Here is a 22,079-nt window from a genome sequence, read left to right as displayed (position 1 = left end):
AGTTCCACAACGAACTGAACGGCATCTTTGCTGAGTGCTTGGATTTCTTCCAGCTGCAGGGTGGGCTGTGCTGAAGGCCAGTGTATGCCGTTTAGTGAAGGACAACGACCACAGTCTCCATTGGGCAACGATAGAACATTCATTAACGTTTATTGTTGCCCAGTGGAGACTGCGGTGTGTGTGTGTGTGTGTGTCAGGTTTGACCTGTCTGGTGGGGACCCGTTTTCAGTTGATGTCGGTTGAGCGATGCTCAGCGTTGTCCGGCCTGTCCCGCCGTCCTCTCCCCCTCTCCGCAGTGTCCATGGAGAACTACACGGAGGAGAAGGCGAACCGGATCCGCTCGGACTACGAGAAGCGCCTGAAGGAGATGAACCGCGACCTGCTGAAGCTGCAGGCGGCGCAGAAGGAGCACGCGCGGCTGCTGAAGAACCAGAGCCGCTACGAGCGCGAGCTGAAGAAGCTGCAGGCCGAGGTGGCCGAGATGAAGAAGGCCAAGGTGAGCCCTGCGTGGGGTAACCACGCCGACCGTTTAGACTGCCGCCGGTGCCTAGCAACATGGCCGCCGGTCCCTAGCAACATGGCTGCCGGTCCCTAGCAGCTGCAGTTATGACCGTAATGAAATCTGATGCTGTCCCTGAGACTGTGAAAATGGTACTTTCAAAACAGTATAGGTGCCTAAACAGTGCCTGAACAAAACCTTCTTTACATTACATTACATTATTGGCTCTTATCCAGAACGACGTACAGTTGATTAGACTCAGCAGGAGACAATCCTCCCCTGGAGCAACGCAGGGTTAAGGGCCTTGCTCAAGGGCCCAACGGCTATGCGGATCTTATTGTGGCTGCACCGGGGATCGAACCACCGACCTTGGAGTTTTGACCAAGTTATTATTGCCACTGCTGTGGTCTTTGGTCATGCCATCTATATGAATATTCATACCACAGATCCTAGAATGGTTTGTTTTCAGTAAATCGAGTGACACAACTACCAAAGTTGAGAATAAGGTGCTGTCTGGCAGGTCTAAGTGGTGTTTTACCTGTATAATGGTTTGGGGTTAGGTTGGGATTAGCTGGTCCTGGATGAGTTAGTCAGGGCACTGTCGACACAAAGCTGTTATATGCAGCCACTCTGTAGTTTGGTTACTGTGGTTAGGGTTAGGGCTGTGCTGTAAATATGAGTGTTGGTCCTCCCCTCCTCCAGGTGGCGCTGATGAAACAGATGAAGGAGGAGCAGCAGAGGCGGCGTATGGTGGAGGCCAAGAGGAACCGCGAAATCGCCCAGCTCAAGAAGGAGCAGAGGCGCCAGGAGGTAAGGGAGCTTCGAACCGACCACCAGAGATGACAGGGACAAGATAAGGGGAAGATCTCATCCCAGCTTTGGGAGGAATACAAACAGGATATTTTCTTTAAGATTTATTTTTGGGGGTCACTAACAGTACCGTGCAGTGGGTAGCACTGCCGCCTCACAGCAAGGAGGTCCTGGGTTCGAATCCCCGTCGGCCGGGGCCTCTCTGTGCGGAGTTTGCACGTTCTCCCCGTGTCTGCGTGGGTTTCCTCCGGGTACTCCGGTTTCCTCCCACAGTCCAAAGACATGCAGGTTAGGCTGATTGGAGAGTCTAAATTGCCCGTAGGTATGAGTGTGTGAGTCTATGGTGTGTGTGCTCTGCGATGGACTGGCGACCTGTCCAGGGTGTATTCCTGCCTTTCGCCCAATGTATGCTGGGATAGGCTCCAGCCCCCCTGCAACTCTGTTCAGGATAAGCGGGTTAAGATAATGGATGGATGGACTAACAGTACCACCCCCATTAACAGATACAATATGATAACACTGGGGGGCCCATTTGAGGTTTTCTTGGGTAGGGGACATGTGTACTGCAGTGTTCAGAGAGTTTGTGGTTCTGTTTGGTTCAGTACACAGTGGCCCTGGAGCAGTGGCTACAGTATTAGGGGTCATGTTTGGTTCACTAGCGGTTCTGTTTGGTTCATTGGACTTTGTGTTTGGTTCACTTGCGGTTCTGTTTGGTTCATTGGACTTTGTGTTTGGTTCACTTGCGGTTCTGTTTGGTTCAGTACCAGATCCGGTCCCTGGAGTCTCAGAAGCGTCAGCAGGAGCTGGTGTTGCGCAGGAGGACCCAGGAGGTGACGGCCCTGCGGCGGATGGCCCGGCCCGTGTCGGAGCGCGTGGGGGGGAGGGTGACCCGCCGGCCCCCCCCTCAGGACCCCGGGGCCGAGCTCTCCCCCAGCACCGGTCCCGCCGAGCCCGAACCGGGCCGGTCCGTCTCCAGCATCGTGCGCCAGTGGAACACCAAGATCAACGGCTACCATGGAGACCCAGAGACACCGCTCAATGGAGTGAGGAACACCAGGTTAGCAGAGCCTGTGTGTACACACACACGCACGCACGCACACGCACAGGCACACAGCGTCACATGAAAAATATAGTACTGCCTGACTACCAGTTACATAACCTGCCATAACCCATTCTGTGACCTCCTGAAAAACATAGACCTCCTTATAGACATAACATAACATTTCACACAACATGATTAAAGGCCAGTTTATAGTCCTGTAGTTGTGAGGTAGAGCCTGGATGTGGTTCCCTTGGGGACCCTGTCTGACCGTATTCCCGGGATGTGGTTCCCTTGGGGACCGTGTCTGACCGTATGCCCTGGATTGTTCCCGCAGCAGGAAGAAGTTCCAGCAGAAGGGCGTGGGGGCGGTGTACTCCAAATCAGCGCGGCAGAAGTGGCAGGCTCTGGAGCGCCGGATCATGGACATCGTCATGCAGAGGATGACCATCACCAGCGTGGAGGCCGACATGGACCGCCTCATCAAGGTACGCCGTACTGTACTGTACCCCAACACTGCCCCCAACACCGTACTGTACCCCAACACCAACCCCCAACACTACTGTACCCCAACACTGCCCCCAACACTACTGTACCCCAACACTGCCCCCAACACTACTGTACCCCAACACTGCCCCCAACACTTCTGTACCCCAACACTGCCCCAACACTGTACTGTACCCCAACACTGCCCCCAACACCGTACTGTACTGTACCTCAACACTGCCCCCAACACCGTACTGTACCCCAACACCAACCCCCAACACTACTGTACCCCAACACTGCCCCCAACACTACTGTACCCCAACACTGCCCCCAACACTACTGTACCCCAACACTGCCCCCAACACTTCTGTACCCCAACACTGCCCCCAACACTACTGTACCCCAACACTGCCCCCAACACTACTGTACCCCAACACTGCCCCCAACACTTCTGTACCCCAACACTGCCCCAACACTGTACTGTACCCCAACACTGCCCCCAACACTGTACTGTACCCCAACACCAACCTCCAACACCGTACTGTACCCCAACACTGCCCCCAACACCGTACTGTACCCCAACACCAACCCCTAACACTGTACTGTACCCCAACACTGTACTGTACCCCAACACCAACCCCCAACACCGTACTGTACCCCAACACCAACCCCCAACACCGTACTGTACCCCAACACCAACCCCTAACGCTGTACTGTACCCCAACACTGTACTGTACCCAACACCAACCCCCAACACTACTGTACCCCAACACCAACCCCCAACACTACTGTACCCCAACACTACTGTCCCAAAACATTATACTGTACCCAAATACTGCCCCAACACTGTACTGTGCCGCAATACCATACTGTACCCCAACATTGTACTGTACTCCCATACGACTGTACCCCAATCCTACTGAACTCCAACACTACTGTACCCCAACACCGTACTGTACCCCAACACTACTGTACCCCAACACCGTACTGTACCCCAACACTACTGTAACCCACTGCAAAAGTCGAGTATTTTAGTCTCATACTGAGACTTAAAATAATATTTTTTAGCTCAGAAAAGACAAAAATATTGCGAATGAGGAAAGACATTTCAAGACTAATTTCAAGATTTGCCAATGGAATCAGAAACGTACAAGCAAACATTGACTTAAGACAAGCTAATACTTTCGTTAGAGACTAAAATCATTGTTAAGACAGACATTTTTGTTCAGTGGCCCAACAGCAATCCAAAGTTTGCAGACTCGTATGATGGCTGCAATTTTCATATCATTTGTTTGGTTTTCCCAAGAGACTGTGGGTCCCATGGGGACGGTGGATGATGATATGATATGGTATTATGTATGGAAAGTGATATGATAGGAGTTGTTGCTCTTAACAGTGGAAATTGCCACAAAGCTCTTCTCTATCAGTATTTCATCAGGAACAATACATGTTATAGCAGACAGTAATGAGATCACCTGTAGGTGCATTATTTCACAGGCCTCTTCCTCCAAACGGGTCAGATATGAGCACTGCTACCTTTTAGAGCCTGTTACAATTAAAGCTATTTAGATGACTCTTTTATCCACAGCGACTTGCAGTTGATTAAGACTAAGCATGGGAAACCCCCCCCCTGGTGCTATGTGAGGTTAAGGGCCTTGCTCAAGGGGCCAAACAGCTGCACTGATCTTATTGTGGCTACACCGGGGCTTGAACCACCAACCTTGTGGATCCCAGTCAAGCAAGCAACATAGCACTAGGCACCAAGCACCTAAGCCACTAGGCTACAGACACCTTAGCCACTAGCCTACAGGCACCTTAGCCACTAGGCTACAGGCACCTTAGCCACTAGCCTACAGGCACCTTAGCCACTAGGCTACAGGCACCTTAGCCACTAGCCTACAGGCACCTTAGCCACTAGCCTACAGGCACCTTAGCCACTAGCCTACAGGCACCTTAACCACTAGCCTACAGGCACCTTAGCCACTAGGCTACAGGCACCTTAGCCACTAGGCTACAGGCACCTTAGCCACTAGGCTACAGACACCTTAGCCACTAGCCTACAGGCACCTTAGCCACTAGCCTACAGGCACCTTAGCCACTAGGCTACAGGCACCTTAGCCACTAGCCTACAGACACCTTAGCCACTAGGCTAGAGGCACCTTAGCCACTAGGCTAGAGGCTCCCCCACATAGTCTGTGACTGTGACCTTGGGTATGCACTTATTCTACATCACTGTGTCCTCCTGCAGAAGCGCGAGGAGCTCTCTGTCCAGCAGGAGGGGCTGCAGCGGAAGAGAGAGAAGCTGTTAGCAGAAGCGGAAGCAGAAGCAGAGGAGGGGGAGGAGGAGGTGGAGGTGGAGGAGGTGGAGCCCCAGCGCCTCCTGCAGGAGGTGAACGAGGAGATGGAGGTGCTCAACGCCAACATCGACTACCTCAACGACAGCCTGTCCGACTGCCAAGCCACCATCGTGCAGATCGAGGAGACCAAGGCAAGCGTTTGTCACACACACACACATACACACACTCACACACACACACACACACACTCATATACATGCACACTCACGCACACACACACACACACACACACACACACAGTGTCACACACACATACACACTCACACACACACACAGACACACGTACACACACAAACACACACACACATGTACACACACCCACACACCCACACACACAGCGTCACACACACATACACACACACACACACGCATGTACACACACCCACACACGGCGTCACAAACACACACACACACACACACACACACACACACACAGTGTCACACACACATGGTGTCACACACCTCCGGCGCAAATAATGTGCTATCAACCCGACCTGGGTCAATTGTGTAATTGTTTTGGATTCAAATACTTTTCTGTGCTCGATTGATCTTGACTGGTGCAATTGAGCCAACTAAGAGGACCCGAAGGCGGGGTTTGCACTTTCAGAGCATTTCATAGGTTCCAATACAGCATACAAGCTCAGTAAGGCATCATACATACACCAGCTAAGCTCTGTAAAGCGTAGAAACGTATTTGAATCCAAAACCATTCCGTGTCTGGCCCAGGTCTGCTGTCCACGAGCGTGTAGCTCTCATCACACGCCTGAGGGTTTAGAACATATTAGCGGTTCTGGTGTTGAAACCGCTATCCATTGTTTCCCTCGTGGTGTGCCCTGCAGGATGAGCTGGACTCCGTGGACACTTCTGTGGTCATCAGCTCCTGCTCTCTGGCTGAGGCTCGACACCTCCTGGACCACTTCCTCAAGGCCTCCATCGACAAGGTGAGCCTCTTACCACCCGATTAAGACCAGGTGAGCTTCTTACCGCCCGATTAAGACCAGGTGAGCCTCTTACCGCCTGTTTAAGACCAGGTGAGCCTTTTTAACTGAGAAATTAAGACTGTGTGTGAAAGACCGAAATACAGTATACCTGTATATTGCAATGGAACTGAACACCAGATACTCTCATTCCCTGGCAAATTCTCTAGAAACATACTGCATGTATTATTATTCCCATTTGGCAGACGCACTTATCCAGAGTGAGGTACAGTTGATTAGACTAAGCAGGAGACAATCCTCCCCTGGAGCAAGGGTTAACAGGGTTAACGGCTGTGCGGATCTTATTGTGGCTACACCGGGATTAGAACGGGGGCGACATGGCTCAGGCAGTAAGAGCAGTCGTCTGGCAGTCGGAGGGTTGCTGGTTTGATCCCCGCCTGGGCTGTGTCGAAGTGTCCCTGAGCAAGACCCCTAACCCCCATTTGCTCCTGACGAGCTGGTCGGTGCCTTGCATGGAAACCAATCGCCGTGAGTGTGTGTATGAATGGGTGAATGAGAAGCATCAATTGTACAGCGCTTTGGATAAAGGCGCTATACAAAATTCCAACCATTTAGAACCAGCAACCTTGCATGTCCCAGTCATTTACCTTATCCACTACGCTACAAGCCACCCCTATGTATTCTTGTGCTAGTATGGACAGTATGTACTAGTTTTCCCTATTTGTGTTCCTGTTGTATTACTGTTGGTTTAACTGTTAAATAAGCTATTTGACTTTCGGTGATGCCTGTTGTTGAATGAAACATATACTATAACTGCCGTCAGTGCAGTGTGCACACAGTGTGGTAATTCTGCTGGCTGAACGCTGCCCTCTTGTGGCGCTCACAGGGACTGCAGGTGGCGCAGAAGGAGGCTCAGATCCGGCTGCTGGAGGGCCAGCTGCGGCAGACGGACGTGATTGGCTCCTCGTATAACCATGTGATCCTGGACGCGCTGCGGGAGAAGGCGGAGTACATCCCGGAGCTGCAGGCTCTCATCCACAACGTGCAGCAGGGTGAGGGCCTTCGCCCGCCGTGTCTCCTCCTCTTCCTCACTGCACGCCGTGTCTCCTCCTCTTCCTCACTGCACGCCGTGTCTCCTCCTCTTCCTCACTGCGCTCAGGAGGGAGAGTGCTGTCTGTCTCGTCATCGGAGAGTCGCTTGTTCGATCCCCGTCTCTGGTGTGTCGAAGTGTCCTTGAGCAAGATACCTAACCCCAAGGCAACTTCCAGTTGATTAGACTAAGCAGGGGCCAATCCCCCCTGGAGCAATGGGGTTAAGGGCCCAACAGCTTGCATTGATCTTATTATGGCTACAGTGGGGCTTGAACCACCAACTTTCCAGGCCCCAGTCAAGCACCTTAGCCACTAGGCTACAGGCACATTAGCCACTAGGTTATAGGCCAGGGGTATCCAATCTTATCCTAAAAGGGCCAGCGTGGGTGCAGGTTTTTGTTTTAACCCAGCAGTAATACACCTGATTATACTAATGAACTAATTGTGGTCTTTAATCAAGACCTTGATGAGTAGAATCAGCTGTCTTAGTCCTGCACTAAAACAACAACCTGCACACACACCGGCCCTTTCTGGATAAGATTAGACACCCCTGCTGTCGTCTGCCTTGAGGCATTATTTGTACAGTGAAGTGCTTTGTGTAGCCATAGTTGCTATGCAACTCTGCCTCCTTCTCCTCTGCTTTGGCTGTGTCTCTTTTTACCTCCCTGTGCTCCACATCGTCATCAAGCACTCCTGAGTGTATTCCTTTGTTAAAATGGCCTCTGTTCTATTGGATTTATTGACCCCCTGGACAGTTAAACCCGGGTCCAGGCCCTACACTCATTTATAATGCCTTTACTTGGCAGCAGCTCACATAAGATGGATTTTGCCTCCCTCTAGTGTTTCACTGTGTAACTGCAGTTTCTATTAAAAGTTTACAATGCTGAGTAATATACATAGAATAACACCTTTTTCAGGTGTACTCTGCTGCCCACCTCATCCACCGACAGAAGCTCTGTTAATATAATTCTGTATTAATGTTCATTAGAGTCTGTATTAGTGCTCATATGATTATGTTGTTATGTTGTTTCTCCACAGAGAATGGATACGGCAGTACTGATGAAGAAGCTTCGGAGTTCAGCCAGGCGTCTGATGGCAGGTGAGACCACACTCTTCCTCACTCACATCAGCACTTAACTGAGCTGGCTGCTTCTGTCTGATTGGCTGCTTCTGGTTCTGTGTGATTGGCTAGTTCTAGTTGTGGCTGATTGGCTGGTTCAAGTTATTGTTCTGGTAGTGACTACTGAAAACGTTGCTGAAATGCATTTACTCTCTCTCTCTCTCTCTCTCTCTCTCTCTCTCTCTCTCTCTCTCTGTCTCTCTCTCCCTCTCCCCCTCCCCCCCCCCTCTCTCTCTCTCTCTCTCTCTCTCTCTCTCTCTCTCTCAGTGTGTCTCAGTCGTGTCAGATGAAAGGATCTGCCAGTCAGGACGACTTCAAGATGAAGGTACAGGAGGAGTCCATGATGTCATCAAACACGTCCAAAAGATGAATCCACCTAATCACAGCTTAAATCTGATTGGCTGTGCAATCCCTCACATTCCCTACTTTGATTCTCTAGGTTGTTACAGTGATGCATAGTGCTGCAGAGCATTGCACAGTGTTAGAGTTGCGCAATGTTGGGTATTGTTGTGTAGCATCACGTAGTGTTGTGTAGCGTTGCGTAGCATCACGTAGTGTTGTGTAGCGTTGCGTAGTGTTGTGTAGTGTTGCGTAGCATCACGTAGTGTTGTGTAGCGTTGCGTAGCGTAGCATCACATAGTGTTGTGTAGCGTTGCGTAGCGTAGCATCATGTAATGTTGCGTAGCGTTGCGTAGCATCATGTAGTGTTGCGTAGTGTTGTGTAGTGTTGCGTAGTGTTGCGTAGTGTTGTGTAGCCTTGCGTAGTGTTGCGTAGTGTTGCGTAGTGTTGTGTAGCGTTGCGTAGTGTTGCGTAGTGTTGCGTAGTGTTGTGTAGCGTTGTGCTCTGTGCAGAGTTGCGTATTGTTGTGTAGCGTTGTGCTCTGTGCAGAGTTGCGTAGTGTTGTGTAGCGTTGTGCTCTGTGCAGAGTGGCGCATTGTTGCCTCGCCCCGTGCAGGTGGAGCCTCGGCTGTCCGTGCAGATGAAGGCCGTCTCGGCGGAGTACCTGGGCCCGGTGATGGACGTCAGCACGCGCAACATCACCAAGTCTCTGGCCTCGCTCACCGACATCCACGAGGAGGGCTTCGGCCTGTCGCTGGCGGAGAGCCACTACAGGGAGCGCGTCTCCCGCACCATCAGCCTGCCCGTCCGCGGCCACACCTTGTGAGTGCAGACCACAGGCCGCTGACCACAGACAGAGATACCGACCAAGTGTCTGTTACGCCACCCACTGACTATCCACGGGCTCTCGTGAAAAGCGCTTTGAAACCCTGGAAAGCCAAGTTTACCGGCACTGCCGTTTCGTGCAATCCGGATCCCGAGCCTTAAGTGCGGTCCCTCCACTAAGCGTGTGAGAGAGAGTGACGTAATCCATCCCAGATTCATCCACAAAGCACTGCTGTATTGTCCTAATGACACAATAAAACATCGATGGAAAAGTCCATTAGAACCAAAACGAAAATGCCATTTAATCGGAGCCAAAGCTGAATCAGGGGAAGATGAAAGCACTTCTCGACCCTGATTACAGAGATACTCACTCCATGAGCACTGCTTCTGTGTTGTTCTGTCGATGAAATAAGATCAGCTCTCTGTAAGATCAGCTCTCTGTAAGATCAGCTCTCTGTAAGATCAGCTCTCTGTAAGATCAGCTCTACTACCTGCTCTTACTCAGCAGCATAGGGGTCAGGACCCAGTCTGGCACGTTAATGTTTCTTAAGTCTGGAATAAGATATTCTCCTGTTAATAGTGAATGCTTTTGATTAAGGCATTTTCCCTGTCTGTCTCTCTCTGTCTGTCTGTCTCTCTCTGTGTGTCTGTGTGTCTGTGTGTCTGTGTGTCTGTGTGTCTGTCTGTCTGTGTGTCTGTGTGTCTGTGTGTCTGTGTGTCTGTCTGTGTGTCTGTGTGTCTGTGTGTCTGTGTGTCTGTGTGTCTGTCTCTCAGTCCCAGGCAGTCCCGGGCATCAGACACTTCCCCGCTCACTCGGAGGAAGTCATACGACCGCGGGCAGCCTTACAGGTGTGTGTGTGTGTGTGTGTGAGAGAGTGTGAGAGAGTGTGAGAGAGTGTGAGAGAGTGTGTGCGTGTGTGTGCGTGTGTGTGTCTTTGTGTGTGTGTGTGTGTGTGTGAGAGTGTAAGAGAGTGTGTGAGAGTACGTGTGTGAGAGTGTGTGTATTTGTGTGTGCGTGTGTGTGCGCATGTGTGTCTGTGTCTGTGTCTGTGTGTGTGTGTGTGTGCGTGTGTGTGTGCGTGTGTGTGTGCGTGTGTGTGTGCGTGTGTGTGTGTGTGTGTGTGCGTGTGTCATACAGGCTCTACCCAGCCCATCAGGTTATCTTTGGGCTCTCAGCCTGGAGTTCCAGTGTTTATGTGGGGATGAGACGTAGAGGGTGAGATTAGCCTCAGGTCTGAGTATCAGTGTGATGGATGCCTTTTCCACATACCTGCAGCTCATCCTGTGCAGGCTAACCTGTCTAAGATGGCCACTCAGGAGTCATACAAAATGGCCGCCGGTGCAGTGTGTGTAGTGATTTCCTGTATTCCAAACCCAGAGTAATGATGTCTGCACTCTCTGTTAGCAGTGCACCTAAAGTAGAGAGACATAAGAACTGTGCACAATTCAATATTTGTTTATTTATTGCAAGTCATATTGCCATCGCAATATGCAACAACAGAATTGCATATTTTCCTCATATCGTGCAGCCCTATTTTGTCTACGGTACATTGATTTTAAAATCGTTGGGGACGGTCGATCGTATAATCGTCTTCTCCTCGTTCTTCCTCAGGCCCCCTGATGTGGGGTACACCCCCCCCTCCTCCCCGCCCCTGCGCCCCCGAAACGACCGCAACGTCTTCTCCCGCCTCACCAGCCACCAGAGCCAGGGCTCAGCGCTGGACAAGTGAGTGGAGCCGGGCGCCTGTGCTATACTGTACTGCTGCTGTATTTAGGGCCAGCATGTAGCCTGGAGTCTAAGGTGCCTGTAGCCTAGCGGCTAATGTGCATGTAGCCTAGCGGCTAATGTGCCTGTAGCCTAGTGGCTAATGTGCCTGTAGCCTAGCGGCTAATGTGCCTGTAGCCTAGCGGCTAATGTGCCTGTAGCCTAGTGGCTAATGTGCCTGTAGCCTAGTGGCTAATGTGCCTGTAGCCTCGTGGCTAATGTGCATGTAGCCTCGTGGCTAATGTACCTGTAGCCTAGTGGCTAATGTGCATGTAGCCTAGCAGCTAATGTGCCTGTAGTCAAGTGCTAAGGTGCCTGCAGCCTAGTGGCTAATTTGCCTGTAATCTAGCAGCTAATGTGCCTGTAGCCTAGTGTCTAAGGTGCCTGTAGCCTAGTGTCTAAGGTGCCTGTAGTCTAGTGCCTAATGTGCCTGTAGCCTAGTGGCTAAGGTGCCTGTAGCCTAGTGTCTAAGGTGCTGTCTGTTCGCTTCCTGGCTTAGCAGTTCACCAAAGGGCTGTGTTATAATCACAATTAGCCCGTGTGAGTGGTGATCTCTGAAGGCATGGTGGGCCCAGCACTTGAACTTATTGACTTATTAATTGATCATATTTAAATAAATTCACTTTACTGTATTACTGCTTGGGTTAAGAGGCAGCAACAAAGACCAGTAGCATGTGCATGAGTGAGTGTGCAACGTGATGAAAAAGAAATGGCTTCAGTTTCTCTCTTAAATTCTGCATCTCTGCTCAAAGGACAACAGCAGGGAATCATGGGTAATCTGCTCAGCCAATTACGTCGTGTCTGAAGCTGTTTGGCTCCTGGAGCCTGCGGCCTGTCTCTCAGTGTGTGCCGTACTCTCAGTGTGTGCCGTACTCTCAGTGTGTGCCCAATCTCTGCCTCTCAGAGACACCTCGAGCGCTGGAACAGGGTGTCATGCTGTCACAGATAAGAGTGAGGAGAGAACACACACACACACACAGGCACAGCCTGGTGTTACCAGTGAGGGACACACACACACACACACACACACACACACACACACACACACACACACAGCCTGGTGTTACCAGTGAGGGACACACATACACGCACACACACACACACACACACACACACACACACACAGCCTGGTGTTACCAGTGAGGGACACACATACACGCACACACACAGCCTGGTGTTACCAGTGAGGGACACACATACACACACACACACACACACGCACACACACACACACAGCCCGGTGTTACCAGTGAGGGACACACATACACACACACACACACACACACACACACACCTGCCTGGTGTTATCAGTGAGGGACACACATACACACACACACACACACACGCACACACACACACACAGCCCGGTGTTACCAGTGAGGGACACACATACACACACACACACACACACACACACACACCTGCCTGGTGTTATCAGTGAGGGAGGGGGGGGTGAGAAGGTGAGAATTGGTGCACACTTGGTGCTTCACTCTGTGATATCAGAAGAATGTATTCGGCAGCACGTAACAACCTGTGATCTGATCGTACTCATCTTTTCCTGTCCTGTTTTTCTCAGTGTGCATCCTCTCCTCTCCCAGTCCCTGTTGGAATAACCACTGTTTACAGCTAGGATGGAACGACTGCAGCTGATCTCACACAAACCTTGGACTGTTTACCTAGCCTTTCTTGCAGCCAGACAATGAGAGTATACTTTAAAAGTATGAGTATGCGAGTACATGTTAAGAGTATGAGAGTATGCTTTAATAGTATGTGATAATGGACTCCATGGAAAAGGGTTTCATTTGATATCCCAAGCAGGGGCAGGTGATCCTATATACATACTTGCATACTAAATACTTTGCACATTGCAGTCCTGAATATTGTCAAATGTAGCTGTCAGTACTGTGCATGGCACACGTGTGTACATACACTAGCAAGCAAGAACGCATATCTGTCTAATCTGTGTGCATACTCACTCTCTTACGCAGGTGTTTGTACTTCACAATCATATCGCAGGCCTGAAGTTGAAACAAGCCTCTTAGTCAGTGGCCCTAATAAATGTTAGATGTTAAATGCTTTGGTTTGGCCAACCAAACACACAGTACTTCCTGGAGTTTATAGGTCAGCATCTTTATATGTCAGTACGTTTTCTGCTTGTCCATTATTGAAAATCTCACATTGGGAATATTTAGGTGATTCCGTCCGATGCCTACAGACGGACAGTTGCTAATAGAGGCATACATCCGCTAATTTATGCTGAGACGTGCAGAGGTTTTCCGAGAAGTTTATTCAGGGCCCATAATCGATCGCCGTTTTAAGCGTGAGAAAAGCAGCAATTTAATTTCTCTCCTGCCGGCTCTTGATTCCGAATACTTTGGGGGGGTTTAAATCGATCTCCGGTTTTTTAAAATGTATTTATCCTGAGATCTGCAGCGACAGCGTCTGCCCGCTGCGGGAGGAATCGATAGAGCCCGCCGTGGCTCCGGGGAGCTTTCGTTATTTTAGCGGGAGTTTGGTAAGTGAGCTCGGAGTGAATTATTCACACCCTCTCCCTCAGTGATTCTCTTTATGGCAGTGTGTTGTGCGTTATTAGCGGAATTGACAGTGCTCGAGGGTGCTCATTTAAAGCGCTTCTCACGGACGCTTTTATTTCAAAGTTTGACAGTGCGCTGAGGTGGAACTTGGTATTCCTCCGGAGTTAATGTCGGGATATGATTTATGAAAGGCCGGTATCTTTTAGAATTGTGAGAGACAAAAGTATTTTTACGATTTCTGGAGAGTATTTATGGATTTCAAATGTGTTATTTATTTGTAATTGGAGGAGACAGCGTTGGAAAGAATGCTGGATGGTTATAGTTATCGTATAACACATATTGTGTTTGTCTTGTAATTGCTCAGTGTTACTTCTTAAATGTATACCTCACTGCCTACCACTGTTTTTCATGCACAATACGAGTGGTTTGCAGATTGTGTGCTGTCATAGTTTGTGCAGCCTTAGAGCATAGAGCACTGAATCTAACGGCAGTTCTTCTATAAAATTGAATAATGATTTAATCGCATTGTATTACATTTCATTTGACAAACACTTTTATCCAAAGTGATGTACAATAAGTTCATACCGAAAGTCATTGGCTAGTCCACACAGCAAGTGTAGGCTAATACACATAAAGCATAGGCTAATCCACACAGCAAGCATAGGCTAATACACATAAAGCATAGGCTAATCCACACAGCAATCTTAGGCTAGTCCACACAGCAAGAGTAGGCTAGGCCACACTGCAAGCGTTAACAATAGCTACAGTTATTTCAACTCATTAACTTGAAGTGGGGCATGATTTAATGCCAGTGTTGTGATTTTATATTCATAGCATTATTGAATTTCACTTACTTTTTTTAAACAAAGGCCGGGATAAACTCCATTGCGCTAAACAGAGCAGAGCCCATTATTTTAAGTTGTGATTTTTTTTGTTCACGCAATGACACCAATTTCTTCCCTTTAAGTTTGCGTAGGGAATTCTGGGTCAGAAGCCGGGTGACCCTGCACGGTCACAGTCCAAACACAGTGGTAATGAGAGGGTTTCTCTTGCCCTAGGGCCTGAGTTATGTCTCCTGTCTGACAGCCTGATAGCTTAGTATCCTAGCATGAACCAGCCACTGGGGTGGAACTGTGCCACACTGTTCTTCATTAATGAAGAGGATCTTTAATATAGTCTGCTTTTCACTTCTGTTGGGGGGGTGGAGGGTCGGGGGGTGGGGGTTGCTTGGTGGACTGTACCGATGCATCATGGTCTCAGTTTTGGGCTGAAGATTCCTGCTGGGGTGATTTGCCATGCTGTGAAGGGTATTCTGTCACAGCATGTCCTTATGAGTACAGTGTACCTGACCCTAACTGAACATGTCCTCACGAGTATAGTGTATAGTGTACCTGACCCTAACTGAACATGTCCTCACGAGTATAGTGTATAGTGTACCTGACCCTAACTGAACATGTCCTCACGAGTATAGTGTATAGTGTACCTGACCCTAACTGAACATGTCCTCACGAGTACAGTGTATAGAGTTCCTGACCCTAACTGAACATGTCCTCATGAGTATAGTGTATAGTGTACCTGACCCTAACTGAATGCCTGTCCAAAACCCTCCTCCCTGGAGAAAGTATTCACTACAGAGTCCTCCAGAGATCAACAACGGCTCTTCTGTGTGTTGTTGATGTCTCTCAGCACCTCGGTATTCAAGTCACAAGTCCTCTTTGAGAGTTTTGCTATACCCTGCTGAAAAAAACAGCCCAAACTCGGTTTTGAAACAGCTAGTAGCTGGTTGAGCAGTTCAGACCAGCTCCATACCCAATGCAGTTTGACCAGCTTGAGCTATCTTTTGAAACAGCTGGTAGCTGGTATTTCAAGCTGGTCATAGCTGATTCGATATAAATGTATTATGCAACAGCCATTTGTTGTTGTTCTCTCAATAAAATATTCTGGAAGGTTTTCCCCAGTGGCTTTCAGACTGAGGTGTGCTCTGCTGCGAATCTTTTGTTTCTCAGAAGTGCAGCTGATTGCAGGTGCACTTCCTGTTGTGAAGAATACTCTAATGTCCCCCCTTCCCTAATGAACTTGGCATAATTCTGTCCTGCTAACCTAACCTAACCTGTACCTCCCTTGTTTCCTTGTCTGCTGCCCCCCCCCCCCCAGAGTCCCCCCCACCTTCGTCTTTTACCCTGTTACCCCTCCTGGCCCCTCCTGGCCCCCCCCCCCTAACCCTGCCACTGTTCTGTCCTTAGGTCGGATGACAGCGACTCCTCTCTCTCCGAGGTGTTCAGGTAGAGATCTGCCTGTCTCTTCATTTCCTGTTTCCTCTGTTGCCTGATTGGTGGCCTGCCCGTGTCCCCTCCCCTCCATCTTGTTGTGTGGGCGGAGTTGTGCTGTTTGCATGTCCTGTCCTCCTGATTCCACTGCGTGCGTCTCTTCTGTGTTCTTCACTGAATGAACCTTACGAGGAAGTCTTTCAGCAGACACTGAAAAAGGCTAAAACAATAACTCCATCTCAGCCATTGTTTTAGCACTTTTATTGACACTTAAAATCTTATTTCTGAATACGACAAACATATTTCCAATTATGAAATGTTATTTTGTTTCAAACACAATTCTAGTCTAGGTTTCTCGGAAAGTCCATGCTTTGTAGTGCACATGTTTTCATCACTTGGCATTCCGAGAATTTCTTATCTGCTCTTTTCCATATGGAATGCAGAATGAGAAGTGGTACACGTGAGTTTAATCAGAAGTGTTTTTAATGTACAAATCGTAATGTGAAAAACAACATTCCCTGAATGTCAGCCATTTTGAATCTTCACCTCTCAGCTCACCCTGTTGCTCATTCTGTTCTTACTGGTCCAGCTGGACTGTTGAGACATTATCCAGTACCCCTGAAAGTAGTCGTTAGGCCCATACCCTGATTATGTTTTATTTGTTTTGATAATGTGGCTCAATATCCCTTAATTTCTTACCGCGATTATGGCTCCTATGTTGGTGGTATTAAAGAAATCCAATATTATCCTGCAGATCTGCTGGTTTTACTTCCAGACCTCCAGGCCCTCATACACGAGGTGTGGCACAAGGGGGCAAGTGCGCATGTTTAATATCAACCAAAAAAAAACACATTATTAAATCCTTCTCTTGTCTTGAAAATATCTTGAAATGACAGCCTTGCACATGCATCCTGTAAATATTCCTTTCACAATCACAATCCTGTCAAATTGTGAGTTGCTGAAAGGGTTTGGGATTAGTGTGTGTTGTTAAAGTATCTATATTTTTGGACTGCGGTCAGCCTTAGTTTCAGAAGACAGACAGTCTGTGTTCTGTGTGGAATGGCTGCTGGTTCCATTCCTGGCGGACTGTTATCTAATGTTGTTCTTTTTATTTTTAAACAAAACCTCTATGTTTGGCTGTTACACATTTAAATTCAAAAATTCATAACTTCCTTGAGGCTACTATTCCTTGAAACATTACAGTGCACTTTTATGAGCTTTTTCTCTGATATGTACTCTTACATGAAGTTGGTTTTATTGTTATGCTGATATTTGCTATAAAACCCTAATTGGTATTTTAAAAATGTGAATCCACCAGGAGTGGCGATTTGCTCTTAAAAATTTAATTGGATTTACACTTTCATTTGAAAAAGCTGAATTTGTGGTTGGGCTGATTTTAGAGTTGGAGATAAACGTATACAGTAAGGGACTGAGCACCTGATGAGGGTTCATTCAGATACATCGCCACCCCCCCCCCCTCCTCCATTAAACACACTCAGACCTGTCACATTTGGACCCCCCTGTCTCTAATGAAACACACTGGGGTGGGGGGCGGGGGCGGAATCCGGCAGCTCTCTTTAGTGACTGAGGAGACTGGAATCTCACCTGGGGGGGAGGGGGCGGGGGAGGCGGGGGGCGGGGGACTGCCTCACCCTCTCCAGGGTTGCTGATTGGCTGCATGGGGAGTCGGATTTTCCACCGCACTGTAACCTAAACTCATGCAGTCCAGCTACAGTTGGGTTGCAGGTTTTCTGTGTTTTATATCCGCTGTTATATTGTGCTGCACTGGTTTGCCTTTTTTGGTTTGATTCTTTATTTGTATTTTTGGGCTGGAATGCATGTAGCTTCTCTCTCCATCTGGGTTTTGAGTTTGGGCATTTGGGACTCAAGAGACGGACCAACCGCACCACGCACAGTTCAGCTGGGTGGGCTGTGCAGCGGGGAGCTGGTGTGCGTGTGTGTGTATGTGTGTGTGAGGGGTGTGTGTGTGTGTGTGTGTGTGTGTGTGTGTGTGTGTGAGGGGTGTGTGTGTGTGTGTGTGTGAGAGTGTGTGTGTGTGTGTGTGTGAGGGGTGGGTATGTATGTGTGAGGGGTGTGTGTGTGTGCGTGTGTGTGTGTGTGTGTGTGTGTGTGTGTGTGAGGGGTGGGTATGTGTGTGTGAGGGTGGGTATGTGTGTGTGTGTGTGAGGGGTGGGTATGTATGTGTGAGGGGTGTGTGTGTGTGTGTGTGTGTGTGAGTGTGTGAGTGTGTGTGTGTGTGTGTGAGGGGTGGGTATGTGTGTGTGTGTGTGTGTGAGGGGTGGGTATGTATGTGTGAGGGGTGTGTGTGTGAGTGTGTGAGTGTGTGTGTGTGTGTGTGTGAGGGGTGGGTATGTATGTGTGAGGGTGGGTATGTGTGTGTGTGTGTGTGTGTGAGGGGTGGGTATGTGTGTGTGTGTGTGTGAGGGGTGGGTATGTATGTGTGAGGGGTGTGTGTGTACGTCTGTACGTGTGTGTGTGTGAGTGTGTGAGTGTGTGTGTGTGAGGGGTGGGTATGTATGTGTGAGGGTGGGTATGTGTGTGTGTGTGTGTGAGGGGTGGTAAGTTTTGGTAAGTGTGTGAAATGATTCTCAATGAAGTGAGATGTGGCCGGCAGTGATCATGTTCCCTCTGAAACCATAAAGGGTGGAGCTACCCTAAGCTGTCAATCACTGAGGAGATGAAGAGACACATTCACTAATTGGTGAAATCAGCTGGCGTCATGATTGGTTGAAACCTGCATACTCTCGGCCCCCCGTGGCACATGATTGGTCACCCCTGTCCCAGTCTGTCCTTCCTGGGGGGCCTCCCTGCTCTGCCCTCCTCCCCCTTTCAGATGGGGGTGGATCCTTGGGACCAGTTCCCCCATTCTGCAGCCCCAATCAGAGGCTGTCTCGAATTGCACCCCTACCCCACCCCCCGTCCTGCTTCTCTCTCTCTCCCTCCCTCTCTCCCTCTCCCTCTCTCTCTCTCTCTCTCTCTCTCTCTCTCTCCCTCTCCCCTGCTCTCTCCCTCTCTCAGATAGTGTAATTAGGACCTCAGAGACCGTGGCTGGCGTTCGCTGGAGACCAATTTTCGCTTTGTTCCGTCTCAGGAGCCTCTGTGTGAGCGAGCGGGAGGACCTCGTTATCTCTGAGCGGAACGAGGGAGAACTTTCTTTCCCTTTTTTTTTTTTTAACAAGACAAGGCTCTGTGGGAGCTGGAGTCATAAAACAGCTGCTGTAATTGGCAGTAGGGCGGGAGATTTGGTCGACTATTTTGGGGGGGAAAAGGGGGCAGCAAAAGCTGTGGCAAAGAGAAGCTGAAACGGAGAAAAGGCCCAAATCAACCGCCGATCTGTCAGAACGCCGGCCGGGGCAGCGAACGCCCCGTGGGCCATTCCAGCTGTGTCCACAAGGGGGCAGTGTACAGTTATGATACCTGCAGAATATTACAGTACACACGAGGCAGTCTCTAAAATACACTCAGTGTTTGAAAATATGAGAGAGAGAGGAAGAATTCAGTGTGTGTCCTTTGATTGTCTAGAGTGACTTTTGTTGTACGTCGCTCTGGATAAGAGCGTCTGCCAAATGCCAATAATGTAATGTAATGTAATGACAGACCCACACACACGCTCACACGCATGCACACACATATGTGTATGTCTGTATTATATTTATACATACACACATGTGCAGCCTATATCGACCTATACCAACCCTTAGGTGAAGCATAAATGGTCTTGGTTGAGTTTTTAAAGAAATTCATAAACATCTGCTCAGCAATTGTGCCAGTGAGAAAATCACACAGTTCAAGGAGTTAACATTAATTATTTTCCCATCATACGCATTCAGCCAATGAGAACGGCACAAGGACAGTCCCTCCAACCATCTCCCATGATCCTGTGGGAGCTCTTGCCCATTACTCTGAATTCATTAGTAACTCCACAACACTCCGTCTCCATTTGACCAGTGAGTCCGTGTCATTACCTGTGATGCACGTGTGATGATTTATGTTTGTGGGGGAGGTTCACAAGGCCGTAGGAGACCTGCGTCTAATGCTCTGTGGTACTTAATTGGTGAGATCCTGCTAACAGAGCGAAAGAACAGAATCGGTTTGAACCTTTATTCATTTAAATAAAGCCAGCCAAGCACTTCCTTTGTACTCTAGCTCTAGCACACGCACACGCACGCGCACACACACGCGCACACACACGCACACACACGCACGCGCACGCACGCACACGCACGCACACGCATACACACACACACACACTCGCACACTCACACGCATACACACACACACGCACGCACACACACACACACACGCACGCACACACACACACACACACACACACACACACACGCACACGCACACGCACACACACACACACACACACACTCGCACTCGCACTCGCACACGCACACGCACACACACACACTCGCACAAGCACACGCACACGCATACACACACACACACACACGCACACGCATACACACACACACACACACACGCACGCGCACGCACACACACACACACATTCTCACACACACACACGCACACACACTCACATTCTCACATACACACACTCACACACTCACATTCATACACACACACACTCACACACTCACACAAACACATGCACGCACACACATATCACACTCGCACACACACACGTTCACACTCACTCTAACACACGCACTCGCACGCACACATGCATGTACACAGATATCACACACACATATGCACATGGACACACCACACATGCAGACACACACACACACAAACATACACACACTCCCACAGAAATGCTGACACTCACACATATGCACACACACACACACACACGATCATACACACTCGCGGACACACACACACACACGCCCGTACTTATCTTATCTTTCGTCTTCGCCAAGTTGTGATTCTTCACCAAGTTGTGATTTTCAAACTCTGTTCCTGGAGCAGGCTGTTCGGTGTCGATGGATGTTTCTGGAAACGGGCCCAGACTATAATGTTGTAATCCATCTGCTTTTCTGACAGTCAGAATAGCCGAACATGGCCGTCGTCCCATTTAGCACTCCTCTGTAGTCCCTGAAAATATAACTGCAGTAACATCCCTGCCCCAGTGTGAAAGAGTGCGGTGAAAGAGTGCGCTACAAACGTGCGTTAAAAGAGTGTGTTAAGAGTGTGCTGTAAGAGTGTTAAAAGAATGCACTGAACGAGTGTGTTAAGAGTGTGCTGAAAGAGTGCGTTAAAAGAATGCACTGAAAGAGTGTGTTAAGAGTGTGCTGTAAGAGTGCGTTAGGAGTGTGTTAAGAGTGTGCTGTAAGAGTGTGTTAAGAGTGTGCTGTAAGAGTGTGTTAAGAGTGTGCTGTAAGAGTGTGTTAAGAGTGCGCTGTAAGAGTGTGTTAAGAGTGTGCTGTAAGAGTGCGTTAAGAGTGCGCTGTAAGAGTGCGTTGAGTGCGCTGTAAGAGTGTGTTGTAAGAGTGCGCTGTAAGAGTGCGCTGTAAGAGTGCGCTGTAAGAGTGCGCTGTAAGAGTGCGTTAAGAGTGCGCTGTAAGTGTGTTAAGAGTGCTGTAAGAGTGTGTTAAGAGTGCGCTATAAGAGTGCGTTAAGAGTGCGCTATAAGAGTGCGTTAAGAGTGCGTTAAGAGTGCGTTAAGAGTGCGCTATAAGAGTGCGTTAAGAGTGCGTTAAGAGTGCTGTAAGAGTGCGTTAAGAGTGTGCTGTAAGAGTGCGTTAAGAGTGTGCAGTAAGAGTGCGTTAAGAGTGCGCTGTAAGAGTGCGTTAAGAGTGCGCTGTAAGAGTGTGTTGTAAGAGTGCGCTGTAAGAGTGCGTTAGGAGTGTGTTAAGAGTGCGCTGTAAGTGTGTTAAGAGTGCTGTAAGAGTGTGTTAAGAGTGCGCTATAAGAGTGCGTTAAGAGTGCGCTATAAGAGTGCGTTAAGAGTGCGCTATAAGAGTGCGTTAAGTGTGCTGTAAGAGTGCGTTAAGAGTGTGCTGTAAGAGTGCGTT

General features: G+C 49.1%; 1 protein-coding gene across 1 annotated transcript in view; it reads left to right on the top strand.

Moving 5' to 3' along the window:
• Positions 1 to 22,079, top strand: part of kif21b (kinesin family member 21B) — an 83,017-nt gene that overhangs the window by 41,004 nt on the left and 19,934 nt on the right. Inside the window, exons 15-27 of the mRNA XM_061219211.1 lie at positions 297 to 496; positions 1,202 to 1,309; positions 2,071 to 2,366; positions 2,686 to 2,836; positions 5,083 to 5,322; positions 6,031 to 6,132; positions 7,016 to 7,181; positions 8,259 to 8,319; positions 8,608 to 8,665; positions 9,297 to 9,502; positions 10,280 to 10,354; positions 11,118 to 11,231; positions 16,048 to 16,086. Coding sequence (XP_061075195.1) covers positions 297 to 496; positions 1,202 to 1,309; positions 2,071 to 2,366; positions 2,686 to 2,836; positions 5,083 to 5,322; positions 6,031 to 6,132; positions 7,016 to 7,181; positions 8,259 to 8,319; positions 8,608 to 8,665; positions 9,297 to 9,502; positions 10,280 to 10,354; positions 11,118 to 11,231; positions 16,048 to 16,086 — 1,816 coding nt within the window. The remainder of the gene's footprint in view (positions 1 to 296; positions 497 to 1,201; positions 1,310 to 2,070; positions 2,367 to 2,685; positions 2,837 to 5,082; positions 5,323 to 6,030; positions 6,133 to 7,015; positions 7,182 to 8,258; positions 8,320 to 8,607; positions 8,666 to 9,296; positions 9,503 to 10,279; positions 10,355 to 11,117; positions 11,232 to 16,047; positions 16,087 to 22,079) is intronic.

The sequence above is a fragment of the Conger conger genome, chromosome 14 (assembly GCF_963514075.1).
Source record: "Conger conger chromosome 14, fConCon1.1, whole genome shotgun sequence".
In the NCBI taxonomy this organism is placed as follows: Eukaryota; Metazoa; Chordata; class Actinopteri; order Anguilliformes; family Congridae; genus Conger; species Conger conger.
This window is presented reverse-complemented; position numbering and strand designations above follow the sequence as displayed.